We start from the raw sequence: 13490 nt of genomic DNA, 5'->3' as shown, positions 1-13490 counted from the left end.
CCCTTATTGCATCCTCTGAATTGCGCCCAGCCACCTTGTTTAGAATAACCCGCTCCCTCTTGAAAGGGAGGGATGTGGATGACCCTTTACAAGGTAGAGCTGAGGAATTTGTTCAGTATTTAACGGATAAAGTCGCTCGGATTCGGACAGAGCTGGACTCCAATTGCACGGTACCAGCCGAGGTACCGGGGGAAGGTCTTGAGCATACTTTATGGATTTAGTTTCAACTTGCTTCTCCTGAGGAAGTGGACATGGCCATGGGAGCGGTGAGTGCCTCCACTTGTATACTGGACCCGTGCCCCTCCTGGCTGGTCTCGACCAGCAGAGAGGTGACACGCGGCTGGATCCAGATGATAGTTAACACCTCTCTCCAGGAGGGAATCTTCCTGCCCCTCCTAAAGGATGCGGTGATGAGACCCCTCCTGAAGAAACCGTCTCTGGACCCAGCCATTTTGAGCAACTATCATCCAGTCTCCAACCTTCCCTTCATTGGGAAGGTTGTTGAGAAAGTGGTGGCCTCTCAACTCCGATGGTCCTTGGATGAAACCGATTATCTAGATTCCTATCAGTCGGGTTTCAGGCCTGGTTACAGCATGGAAACTGCTTTGGTCGCGCTGATCGATGATCTCTGGCGAGCCAGGGATGGGGGTCACCCCTCTATCCTTGTGCTCCTTGACCTCTCAGCGACCTTCGATACCATCGACCATGGTATCCTTCTGCGACGGATGTGAGAGGTGGGAGTGGGAGGCACCGTCCTCTGGTGGTTCTCCTCCTACCTCTCGGGCAGGTCGCAGTCGGTGTTGGTCGGAGGGCAGAGGTCGACCCTAAGGCCCCTCAATTATGGGGTGCTGCAGGGTTTGGTCCTGTCCCCCCCTCCTATTTAACATCTACATGAAGCCACTGGGTGAGATCATACGCCGGCACGGGATTAAATACCACCAATACGCGGACGATACGCAGCTGTATCTGTCCGTCCCGTGCCAACTCAGCGAAGCAGTAGAAGTGATGTGCCAGTGCCTGGAGGCTGTTAGGATCTGGATGGGAGCAAACCAGTTGGCACTCAATCCAGACAAGACCGAGTGGCTTCTGATGTTCCCTCCCAAAGATTGTCCAACTATTCCATCTCTCAGGCTGGGGGGTGAAATTATACGCCCCTCAGAGAGGGTTTGCAATTTGGGAGTCCCCCTGGATCCCCAGCTGACTTTAGAACACCATCTGTCAGCTGTGACCAGGGAGACCTTTGCCCAGGTTTGCCTGGTGCACCAATTGCGACCCTACCTGGATCGGGAGGCTCTTCAGACAGTCACTCACGCCCTTGTGACCTCAAGACTGGATTATTGTAACGCACTCTACATGGGGCTGCCCTTGAAGAGTGTTCGAAGACTTCAGTTAGTCCAGAATGCAGCCGTGCGAGCGATTGTGGGTGCACCTAGGTACACCCACGTCTCACCTATCCTCCGCAAGCTGCACTGGCTACCCATTAGTCTCCGAATCCGCTTCAAGGTGCTGGTCGCTACCTATAAAGCCCTACATGGCATCGGATCTGGGCACCTGAGAGACCGCCTCCTGCCGATTACCTCCCTCAGACCGATAAGATCTCACAGGTTAGGTCTCCTCCGGATTCCATCTGCCAGCCAATGTTGGCTGGCAACTCCCCAGGGGAGAGCCTTCTCTGTTGCAGCTCCAGCCCTCTGGAATGACCTCCCCGTGGAGATCCAGACCCTTACTACCCTCCTGGCCTTCCGCAAAGCCACCAAGTCCTGGCTGCTCCAGCAGGCCGGGGGGCTTGTGAAACACCCAGCCCCATGGAAATTGTGAATGTTGCATCTTTTTTTAAAGTGTTGTCTTGTCTATTTATCCCCTTTCCCTTGTCTGTTGTGAGCCGCCCGGAGTCCTCCGGGAGTGGGCGGCATACAAGACAAATAAAATGAAAATGAAATGAATGAAGCAATTTCAACCAAACTTGGTACACAGATGACCTTCTTTCTGGAAACAAATACTGTGAGGGTAAGGCACCCCTAAAACCCCTTGTGGGGTGTTCTGTTAAGATACAGCCTGTTGTGCCTTAAAATGGTTTCTACTGTACTGCCATAAAATGACTTCTATGTAGTGGAGTTGCCATTGTAATGGCTTCTCAGTACTCCACAATGGGTCTCCCTCTGGTAAGGAGGAAAATCCAACATTAGAAATTATGTTTGGTCCAGACATTTCCTCCCTATAAATAAATACCCGGGCAACAGCGGGTTATCAGCTAGTTAAAACTATAAGAAGAGTACAGCTTTTTGAGCTCCATTCCAGAGACAACATAAGGCTCAGCAGTCAGGACAGTACAATTTATGCAGCCTTACTTTTCTATTAACATAAGACTGGAGGTAAGCACATTAACATTGGCTGTATATTCAGGTAGTCAGGTTGTAATTCATTTAAGAACTTGAACACTAACATATTAAATTGTCCCAAGAAGCAATTTGTTGAACAGAACTTTCAAAATAGCCACTGTATAATTCCAATATCTGTTCTACTGTTCTACACCTTAGCGGACATGTTTTACATAAATTAGAGCTTACAGGCTTTTTGCAAAGATAGCCTTATGGCAGGAGAAGATTGCAGTAATTAGACTGGAATATAACCAAGAGATGGATTTTATTTTATGCTATTAGTCTCACACTTATAGACCCCAAATTCTACATAAAATTGCTATTTTTCAGAATGTATAATACATACCTGTAATTAGTATTCCATAAATTATGTATTGTATTGTAGTTTTATGTTTCCTGCAAAATTGAAGGACCATATCATATTTCCTTGCAAGTTTCCTAGAAGGATAAATAAATAAACAGGATAATTTAAAAACAGACTATTTTGTAGTGTAAGTAGATAAGTATGCATTATCCAACATATTATAATTAAAATGAACAGTACATGTTAATTATACAAGAATTTAACATGTTTTCACATGTCTTCCTCATGTCAATAAAGATTTTTACAATCATGTTTAAAGGAGAAAACTATAGTAATTTTATTTTAGATATCATATGAAGCCAAATAGCAAACAATCCTCATGATAGCAATAGCACTGAGACTTATTAGTGGTATATACCACTTCACAGTGTTTTACGGTCCTCTCTAAGCATTTTACAGCATTATGGATCCCAACAATCTGGGTCCTCAGTTTACCAACCCCAGAAGAATGGAAGGCTGAGTCAACCCTGTGCAGGTCAGAACTGAATTCCTAGCAGTGAATTAGCCTGTAGTACTGCATTCTAACCACTGTGTCACCAAACCTCATGATCTTAGTGACATGTGTGAAGCAAGCCTAAGATTCAATGTGATGTGATTAGACTTTGTGTAGTAGTTGGAAATCAAGGAGACCCAGGTTCTAGTGCATCCTTGGCTACCTAAGTGAGTAAGTTTTGGGCCAATTTAATTAATTAATTAATCTCATCCCCAGGTGAATCTAGGTGGCTTACAAAGTTAAAAGCAATCAACAACACAAATATATATATATATATATATATATATATATATATATATATATATATATATATATATATATATATATATATATATATATATATATATATATATATATATATATATATATATGTTTTTATTTGTGCTGATAAATAAATAAAGGAAGACTAGTATAGATCTATTTCAAGCTATTTAGCTCTCATCAGCTAGCCATATCCTTACTGGGATTCGAAGGATATGGCTAGCTGATGAGAGCTAAATAGCTTGAAATAGATCTATACTAATCTTCCTTTATTTATTTATCAGCACAAATAAAAACACAAATATAACAAAGGCAACAGTAAAAATATTGGGTTTCTGTCTGGATGGACTCTTGTGACGAGCCTAATGACAGAGAGTGGAAGTGTGACCTTCCTCCCACACTTGGGCATACCAGGGGTTGTGACTTTAAGTATATATATATATATATATATATATATATATATATATATATATATATATATATATATATATATATATATATATATATATATATATATATATATATATATATATATATATATATATATATATATATATATATATATATATATATATATATATATAATGAAACCATACGTTATGGTAAAAATGTGGGGCGAGTGGGAACAAGGTGTGCAGGGGATGTGATGGGATCTGATTTTAGTCCATCAACTACCTCCAGGGTGACACTCCCCCACTGGGGCCACAAGCCAAGTGGCAGAATCAGGTTTTCAGAAGGTCAGGAGGATAGGAGGAGATTTTACCCTGGAGGGATTAGATGTTCTAAAAGGTATCTCTTAATCCAAACTACCCCAAAAGGCTGTTGCTATGGGAAAAGAATAGGGGAGAGAATCTTATGTAAGACAACTTGAGTTCTTAGAAGAAAAATGGGATGTGATTTCAATAAATAATAATTAAATGCCAATAAGTTAGAACAGGGGTCTATAGCAGGGGTCTCCAACCTTGGCAACTTTAAGACTTGTGAACCTTAACTCCCACACTCTGGGAGTTGAATTCCACAAGTGTTAAAGTTGCCAAGTTTGGAGACCCCTGCTCTTTTATTAGAAAAGGAGCGAAGTATGACAGAGTGACCTGAAGAGCAAGTCTTTGCTATTTATGTATTGAAAAGAACCCTGTAACCAAAAACTGAACTCAGTGTTTCTGAATGCACTAAAATTTCACTTGATGGAGAAATTAATTGGTGGAGAATTCCAAATGAAATTATTACCCCTTGCACCCAAGATTCTTATTTTCTTCTGATTCAGGTTGGCTTCCATGTGGCTCGCTGTCAATATCAATGTTTGTCTCATGCTAGGAGAAAATAAAGCAAAATGGGTTATTAATCCTCTGTTTTTATTTCCTTGATTCTCTTTCAAAGGCCAGGTACAAAGAAAACTCTCCTTCTAGTTCTCAGTGACTCTCAAGCTGTCTGTTCTTTATTAACCAACTAACATTACCTCAGTTATCTTAATAATCTTTAAGTATGTTTAATTGAAAGGGTGGGGTATTGTTACCCAAAGCTTATAACTTTACTTCCCCATGCCATAATCATATTCTGGCTTCTTCCCAGTTCCCAAAACTGCTTATTTAAAACACCTGTGGCATGAACACTACCAGCCAGAGTAAACCACAGTGTATTAAATCAGCACACAAAGCCAACATAAACAAAACTTATCATGACTGAGTGCGACCTATGAACCTACTCATTTTCCTCTTACCTCATCATGTGGAAGGGAGTTACTTCTTTCTAAGTTCCTGTTTCGTAATTCAGTACCGCTTGTCTTTGAAATATCAGTATCTTCCTGCAAGACACAACAGTTGAAGATGACATGACTTGAGATGAATAGACTTTAGTTAGCACATGGGACAACAGGGGTGATGTTCATCCTGCTAGGTAGATCAATCCAATAAAGAAAATTCCACCTGCAGGTTACAAATACTTTTCCTGAGACTGCCTGTAATACCAAAATCTTGCAAATCTGATTGAGCTCATCTTCCTTATCATTTAGCGAATTAGGCAGGCATCTTTGCCTGAGCCATTTCTGAATGTTATCTCATTGTCCTGGACTTTAGATTTTTTTCATCCCCTGGAAACTGTAGAGAAATGCATAATAAGGGAAAAGGTAAAGGTTCCCCTTGCACATTTGTGCTAGTTGTTCCCGACTCTAGGTGGCGGTGCTCATCTCCGTTTCAAAGCCGAAGAGCCAGCGCTGTCCTAAGACATCTCTGTGGTCATGTGACCACCATGACTAAATGCTGAAGGGGCACGGAATGCTGTTACCTCCCCATCAAAGGTGGTTCCTATTTTTTCTACTTGCATTTTACGTGCTTTCGAACTGTTAGGTTGGCAAAAGCTGGGACAAATAACAGGAGCTCACTCACTTACACAGCACTAGGGATTTGAACCACCAAACTGCCAACCTTTCTGATTGACAAGCTCGGTGTCTTAGTCATTGAGTCATATAATAATTATGGACCAGGGCGAACCACCTGCAACCCACAACTGGTTTGGGGCCTTGGTAGTAGATTCTTTGAAATTTTAGAAGTGGAATTGGAAATACCTTGCCTTCCAGAATCTTCCTTCTCCATTCCCACCCTTTATTTCTTCCCTAAAGAATCCAACATTGGATCCAAAAGATGATCTCATGCAGGTCAAACTGGTGGCTCATGGGGCCGGATACATCACATGCAGGCCACACCCACCCAGGCTCCGCAAAGGCAAAGAAGTCGTGATATGTCATGATCCGGCCCACAGTGCGTACAACTTTGACATCTGTGATTAGGGGTTGACATTTTGCCATTTTGCCACTGAATATTTGTAATGGGATCTTGGGGTGCTATGAGGATTGTAGGGTGCTTCTTCCACTTTAAGATGTGTTGGGAGCTTCTGCTAAAACTGGAGGCCACATGCTGCTTTTTAGCTGACCTCTACTGACTACAAATGGTCCCATTGGCATTTTAAAATTTTAAAAAAGGATGGCTTTTAAGCTTAATAAATTATTTAGCTAAATCCAAAGAGGCACATTTTAAAGCTATTAAAAGCCACATTTTTTTGTATCTGTATTAAATAGAATCAAGTATCTTTATGTAAGAGTATTAAAATGTGAGAAATCTTGTGGACTGTAAATTTATCTTCCATATGATAATGATAGTCCTTTGTTAAACTTACTTCTCAAACAACAAATGGACAAATTTAAATCTTAATAATATAATAAGGAGAACCAGTTTGGTGTAGTGGTTAAAGTAAAAGGTCAGAAATGAAGAAACCATGAGTTCTAGTCAGAGGTGGGTTTCACATAATTTTACCACCAGTTCACTATGCACCAAAAATGTGATCATGTGCACCTTCCACGAATGCACACTTCTCTGCATGCGCTTTGCTTGCATGTGTGGCTTGCACTCTGTTCTGACCTAGGCTTCCTGAGAAAGCAGAAATCACAATCTTAGTCCCAAAAACCAACTTTTATTTAAACGGCTGTGAATTATAGTCATTCCCAGGCCACAAGGCTTCACAAACAGTCTGTGAAGATTCCAACAGATGTCCACTTGAGTTGCCACAGTCTTTCAGGGGCACGTTGATAAACACCCACCTTATCTCCCTTAGAATGCTGCCAGAGATCTAATTGCCAAACGCAGAGCAAGGCCAAACTTAGCACAGAGTCAAACAGAACTTTTCAAAGTGTGAACCGACCAGATGAACTAATTGCTTCCTGCAAAAGCTCACATCCCATTTGTCTTATGGGAGGGGCCAATCCAAGCCTTACTTCCGAGTCGACCCTATTACTCTGTTTTCTTAATTGTTCTTGCCTTTTGGCATCTCTGCGCATGCACACCCTGGGAACAGGCTCCTGCTGTTCTTCTGCCTTACTGATGTCAGGCTTTGAAGGCTTCTGAGGCAGCACATAACTACCAGATGGCCTTGGCCCCATCTCTGCTTCCAATGTAGAACCCTCATCAGAACCTTCCCCTGACTCCAGGACTGGGCCATATTCCTCCCCAAACTCCTCACTGTCTGACTCTGCTGCCGGCTCCATAGGCTGCCGGTGTATCACAACGCACACTTGCAGGAAGCTAGGAAAACATGGCTAAATAGGATGTCATAGAGCCATGGCAGGTGGGCAGGTCCACCTGAAGGTCGCCACTACCGGTTCGCCTGAACCGGTCCAATCTGGCTGAATACCACCATTCGTTCCAGCCCTGTCTTATGAACCCATCTATATGACTTTGGGCCAATTATTCACTCTCAGTCTCAGTCAAATATTTAACTTCTTGATATACATATATTACTTAAGCATTGAGGGAAATCCAGATTCAAATGTCTGCAAAGGCATGAAGGTTTTTGAGTGTCCTTGGCAGAGTTGGGTTCCTACCAGTTCGCACCTATTCGGTAGAACCGGTTTGTCAAATCTACCGAACCGGTTAGAAGAGGTTCCACCAGTGGACCCGGAAAGCAGGCCACACCTACAGAAGAGGTTCCAAAAATTTTGAAACCCACCACTGGTCCTTGGATATGATTATTCTACACTATCACGCTCATATTTATAAAACTCAGTGCCTCTGTGAAAGGTAAGGATGACTACTGCGTTTGTGGTGCAATCAGAACATTGCGTGTGTTGAAGTTGTTTTAACGCAAACCAAAGATGCCTTTTAAAAAATAAGTTTACATCATATTCTTATGCATGCCAGTGCTGTGTGTGAGGTAACTTAAGGTGGTTCTGACAAGTGTCGTCGGCATCTTCATATCCGGTCACATGGGTGGCAAGCCACTCCCATTCGGTCACATGAGCGACAAGCCACTCCCACAAAGGAGGCCACACCCACAGAGTAGGTTCAAACAATTTTTGAAACCCACCACTGGTCCTTAGATACTCATGTAACTCATTTCAGGGAGGATAATGTGAAGACAAAATGCAGGAGATACACAAATAGAGATCTAAACACACACAAACACAAATTCTGCTTCCTGAAGGAATAGAAGAAAGAGGCAAAGCCTCTTTCAATTCCTTAATTCCATAAAGTTTTCATTTTGTTTGTTTAAACAACACCTGTTGTCTGCAAGCTCTTAAGTTTTTGTTGTAAAAGAGTTTCTTTTTCCTTTAAAAAAAAAAAAGCTTCCTACAAGTGAAAGACTTCCTACAAATCTTGCAGAGGAAAGAGGTGAAATTGGACATCTTGCAAAAGAGATTGCAAAGAGCGTTTTCCTCTTGCATTCTGGGGAAAATTCTGCTGCTTCCTCAAGATCTTTTCTACTTTCTTATCCTCATCTGACCTTACTGAGCAGAATGGGAGGAGATTTTTTTTTGTTAATAGATGGTTTGTTCCCATTATCCCATCAAAGTTTTGTTTGCCACAAAAGTGCCTCTTAGAAAATCGTAAGAGTTTTATTCCAATCTTGTGCTCGCGTTAGTAAATACTTTCTTTTAAGCATTCTCTCTTAGTTAAAAGTTATGACATGAGGGCTGAAGACCCATATCTAGTTTGCTGTGTTGTTGGTTATTTGATTTAAGTGATATATGCATGTGTGAGTGCTTTCTATAATAGCTTTATCTTAAAGTTAGGTTCTACATTTGGAAACAGGTCAATTAGGCAGAGAATGATGTATCCCACCTGGGTACCATCCAAGGGTGCTATAGAAATTGCACTGTGGTATAATGGTTAGAGAAATGGAATGGGGTCAGGTTAAGTAATCATTTCACTGTGGACCTCTCAGTTTACCTTTAGGCATATTTCAACAGGGTTGTGAAGATAAAATGAGGGTCATCCTGTTAGACGCTGCTTTAAAAGAAGAATAACTATAGCTGGACCAGGATGCCATGATATCAGCCGCTCATAGCAAGAGCAAGAGCAGTAAGCAAGAGCAATAATTATAGCACTTAGACTTATATACAAATGTCAGCATATTGCTCCTAACAATCTGGGTTCTCATTTACCAATCTCGGAAGGATGGAAGGCTGAGTCAACTGTGATCCCTGTCAGGGCCGTGGGCAGAGTTAGCTTGCAATACTGCATTCTAACCACTACACCACCAGGGCTCTTTACCATGACTCATACTTTTGATTACCTCTGTCTGGTTGCAGGGTATTCTGTGTTGGGCTACCTAAAGCTGAAATCATCTTTAAATACATTTACAGCACAGAAAAGGAATATATCAGAACATGGAGGAACCTAAGGATGACATACATTTTACTCAAAATACTAAAAAAAGAAGAAAATGAATATATCCAGCAACATCTTGCCACGTACAACATCATCCTATTAATCATCTAAGGAGGGCCCATCAAAAACATGTTCCTTGTGAAAGCACCTTCTCTTTGCAACAGACTCTCCCTGAGTGTGACCTCAACCCTGCTGCTATTTCATAAACAAATACAGCCTGCTCTTTCAACAAGATTTTCCTCCCAAGGAAACCTCCCAATCTTGCTTTTGGGGTATTGTAGGCTGGCTCAGTTTATAAATATTGTTAAAGAGCACTTGTGCACAGCTTTAGTGCATGCACTTTTGGCAAAAATGGGGCCTTAATGGGATGCCGTAGAGCCAGGGCAGGTGGATGTGCCCCTCGCAATTGCCTCCACTATGGGTTTGGGTGAACCGGTCCGAACTGGTAGAATACCACCTCTGCCAGGGGCTGTTAATATGATATTTTGACCACGAGAAAACAGCTAAGTGCCACTGGATGATTGATATAGATTGAGAAATCTTTTACTTATTTTTTAGAATAAATAAATAAATTGGAAGACATTTATATTTGTGTTCTTTGTTTTAAGTTTAATGATTAATCTATGCGTCTCTGAAAATCAAAGAAATTAACTTGGTGCCAAAAGGATATGGGAGATCTAAGGAAAACATTTTCCCTTACTTCAGAGTAAAGGTTCTATCAAGCTGGGATGCTAACCTATTATTTTTCTTCTTTTTAACGAGCATGATTTAAATTGAAGCATAATATGGGTATCTTTGCTTCCCCCTCCCACTTTCTTATGATGGGGTTATTTCAGTCTTCTCCCATCTGGCCTCATCTCTTCCAGATATTGTGAAATAAAACAGCCAGAATTCTAGCTGATTGGAATTGCAGTCGAAACATTTAGGAAGTATCCTAACTCCAAACTCTTACTAGATGTAGGAACCAGTCAGGCTGGGAGTGAAGAGTGGGGAGTGGGGGGGGGGGGGAAAGGCAATTTAGATTTGAATGAGATTTCAGGAGAAAACTTCCTTCCTAAATGCACTTGTTCCCATCAAAATCTGAGCCTCTTGATTTTCTACAAGTTGTTTAAAAATTAATTTTGACATATATTCTAGTTAATTCATCAGGCTATACTTTAGGAGTATTTTCAAATCACAATTATTTTACAATTTCAATAGTGTCTAGTGTGCGCTACTTTTTCTTTCTTTCCATTGACAAAAAAAGTTAAAAAATATTTGAAGTTATTCTAAGAAATGGTAAGTATAAACTGGGTTTTGAATCAAACTTTTTTTTTTGGTTAAAATAATGATATATAAGAAAATATTGGCATGGAGATACATAGTGTGAGAGCTTCCCAAGATTTCCCAAGATGCAAGTTGCTACAGATAATTAAGTAACAATTATAAAGTACTGACAGCCACTTAGAAAGCAATCATGTATAAAGTGAGAACCTATAGGTTCATTGTAGCCAAAGAAAATTTATCTGCATATGGTACATGGGTGGGAACGTGCATGTGCCAATTTTTCACACTCAGGACAATAGTTGGTCTTAAGAAACCCCTGAGAGCTTCTGCCCCAAATCAAGTATCAGTTTGCTAAAACTGTGAATGAACCTTTACACCTGCAAGCTACAGTGCTGACTATGATGGCCCCTCTAGAGCTGCTAATAATTTTGAGAAGCATTCATACAACTTGAATATTCATTTAAAATCACACATAGATTGATTAAATCTATCAAGATCGAGTTGAGATTAAATGTTGAGACTGAACACTGATCTTTATGGATGCACTAAGAATGCATTTTAAAGAGGAAAAATTTACACAGAGAAGGACTTTCTCATAAAGATTGCCTTTCTGTTGGAGGAAAAACCAAGGATTGGGTGCATGTGTGAATTAATTCAAAAAGTTGAACTGTTGTGGGTTATAAAGTGCTATATAAAATAACAGAGCATTTTATAACCCATAGCAGCCAGCTTTTGACAACTCAAGTCTGAAATTTAGAAAGAGTAAAAAAAAAAGTTGAGCTAGTATATCTGAGTTGCAAAACTCCAGGTAACCATTAGATGGTAGCAAATATAGATACAAATATTTAACTGAAATTCCGATATAGGTTTCCCCCCAACTGTGTGTATGTTGTAGATATGCTAAATCTAAAAATAATGTCCTCAGCTATGACAGTGTGCCTTCAAAGTAAGGAAGACTGTTTTTTTTTAACCTATTGGAGTTATTTAATCAATCAGACTCTCCCATTCAGGTGTCATCCAAATGTGATGAGCTGCAACTCAAAGAATTCTTTTGATTGTGCTATTTGGGAAATTTGGGGTGTTGTAATCTTAACCAACCTGGAAAGTGCCAGGTTGAGGAAGTTACACTACTTCCTCAACCTCACTATTCCTCACTATTTTAGATGTAAATATTTTCTGTCCCTACGGGTACTATTGTAGGAAATACTAATTAGTGTTGATAACATAGCTGCAATGGCACATGATGCTTAAAGATGCAATTACACATAAATACGTGTTGCAAAACAATCGCGCTGTGCAACAAACACTGCTACCACAATCATTACAATGTGCAATGTGATCTAGACTGGCAGTCTGATCCCCCAAATAAGTTAAATAAGTTCAGAATGTATCTAAAAGTTGTATTTGCAACTAATTCAATTCCCAAGTCAAACAGGTGTAGGAGTAATTTGTTCTACTGATATAATAATCCAGGAAGGCGGAAAAAAACAAACAGTAAATGGCAAATCTCTTCACAATGGCGTAATTGTATCCAGTCTTTGAGAAAAGAGAAAACTTGCACTGACAGGGTTTTTCTTAGCAACTTTATTTGTTATTACGGTAAATAATAGTTGCTTGTTAAGAAACAGGTGACCGTATGCTTCCCAGAAACTGTGTTAACATATTTAAACTCTTTCTAGAACCACAACAACAGCAACAAAAACATTTTAGACTTACCTCAAATCCTGGATTCTGGTAGCTATTGGAAGAAGTACGGTTAACCGTGGACATAGCTGTAGACTTAATCCCACAAAAGTATTTAAAGAAACAGACACCTTTCCTGCTGGCAGAGCTGTAACTAGGGTCCTACCCAGTCAGCAGCAACATCCAGTTAAGCTGGGTGTTCTCTCTTGATGTTTATCTGACTCACACCGACAGTCCTTACACTAAGATCATTGCTCCACTTTCCTGTGTCTCTCTGAGCAGTCATTCTCCAACTCAAAACTGTAAAACTCCAAGCTTGTGAAATTTGACAGATGACGATTAATACTTACCTATGAGCATCAAGAGCTTGTGGAACAATGAAACCACCCATTCTACAATTTGGGGAGGCAGCCCACATTTCTACACATTGTTATAAATGAATGGGAAAGGATATTGTTTCATAATGATTTAAGAACTTCTGAAAGAACTGTAGACTTGGATTTATGTCTGGGAGTGTCCTGGGGAAGAAATAGGCAGAACGTAGATCTAGAGCTTTGCAGAGCTAGGTAATGATTCATGACCAAGAATGGTAGCATGGTTTGATAGTGTACTTCAATGTAGTAAACTACAGTGTTACAATGTAGTTTATTCAATTTTGATTTAGCATGTTGTTTGTACCCAGCATGATGTGTAAACCTATTTATGGCTGAATGTAACAAATCAATATGGCTTAATAAAAAACATGATGTAAAATCTCACCAGAGGTGGGTTCCTACCGGTTCGGATTGGTTCGGTCTGGTCCGGCCGAATAGGTAGTAACTTGGCTAGCCATGCCCCTGAACCGATACTAACTGCAGGGGCGCCATCTTGATTTTTGGTTCTATGCATGA

General features: G+C 40.5%; 1 protein-coding gene across 1 annotated transcript in view; it reads right to left on the bottom strand.

Annotated features, from left to right (window-relative positions):
* Positions 1 to 12974, bottom strand: part of SLC28A3 (solute carrier family 28 member 3) — a 43099-nt gene extending 30125 nt beyond the window's left edge. The window contains exons 1-4 of the mRNA XM_014075817.2: positions 12634 to 12974; positions 5214 to 5297; positions 4724 to 4806; positions 2725 to 2816 (exon numbers count right to left, since the gene is read on the bottom strand). Coding sequence (XP_013931292.2) covers positions 2725 to 2816; positions 4724 to 4806; positions 5214 to 5297; positions 12634 to 12687 — 313 coding nt within the window. The 5' untranslated portion in view covers positions 12688 to 12974. The remainder of the gene's footprint in view (positions 1 to 2724; positions 2817 to 4723; positions 4807 to 5213; positions 5298 to 12633) is intronic.
* Positions 12975 to 13490: the final 516 nt, after the last annotated feature.

Source organism: Thamnophis sirtalis, unplaced genomic scaffold, assembly GCF_051295495.1.
Source record: "Thamnophis sirtalis isolate CommonGarterSnake01/CBP01778 unplaced genomic scaffold, rThaSir2_p1.2 scaffold_5, whole genome shotgun sequence".
Lineage (NCBI taxonomy): Eukaryota > Metazoa > Chordata > Lepidosauria > Squamata > Natricidae > Thamnophis > Thamnophis sirtalis.
The sequence above is the reverse complement of the archived record's forward strand: the minus strand, read 5'-3'. Positions and strand labels throughout refer to the sequence as shown.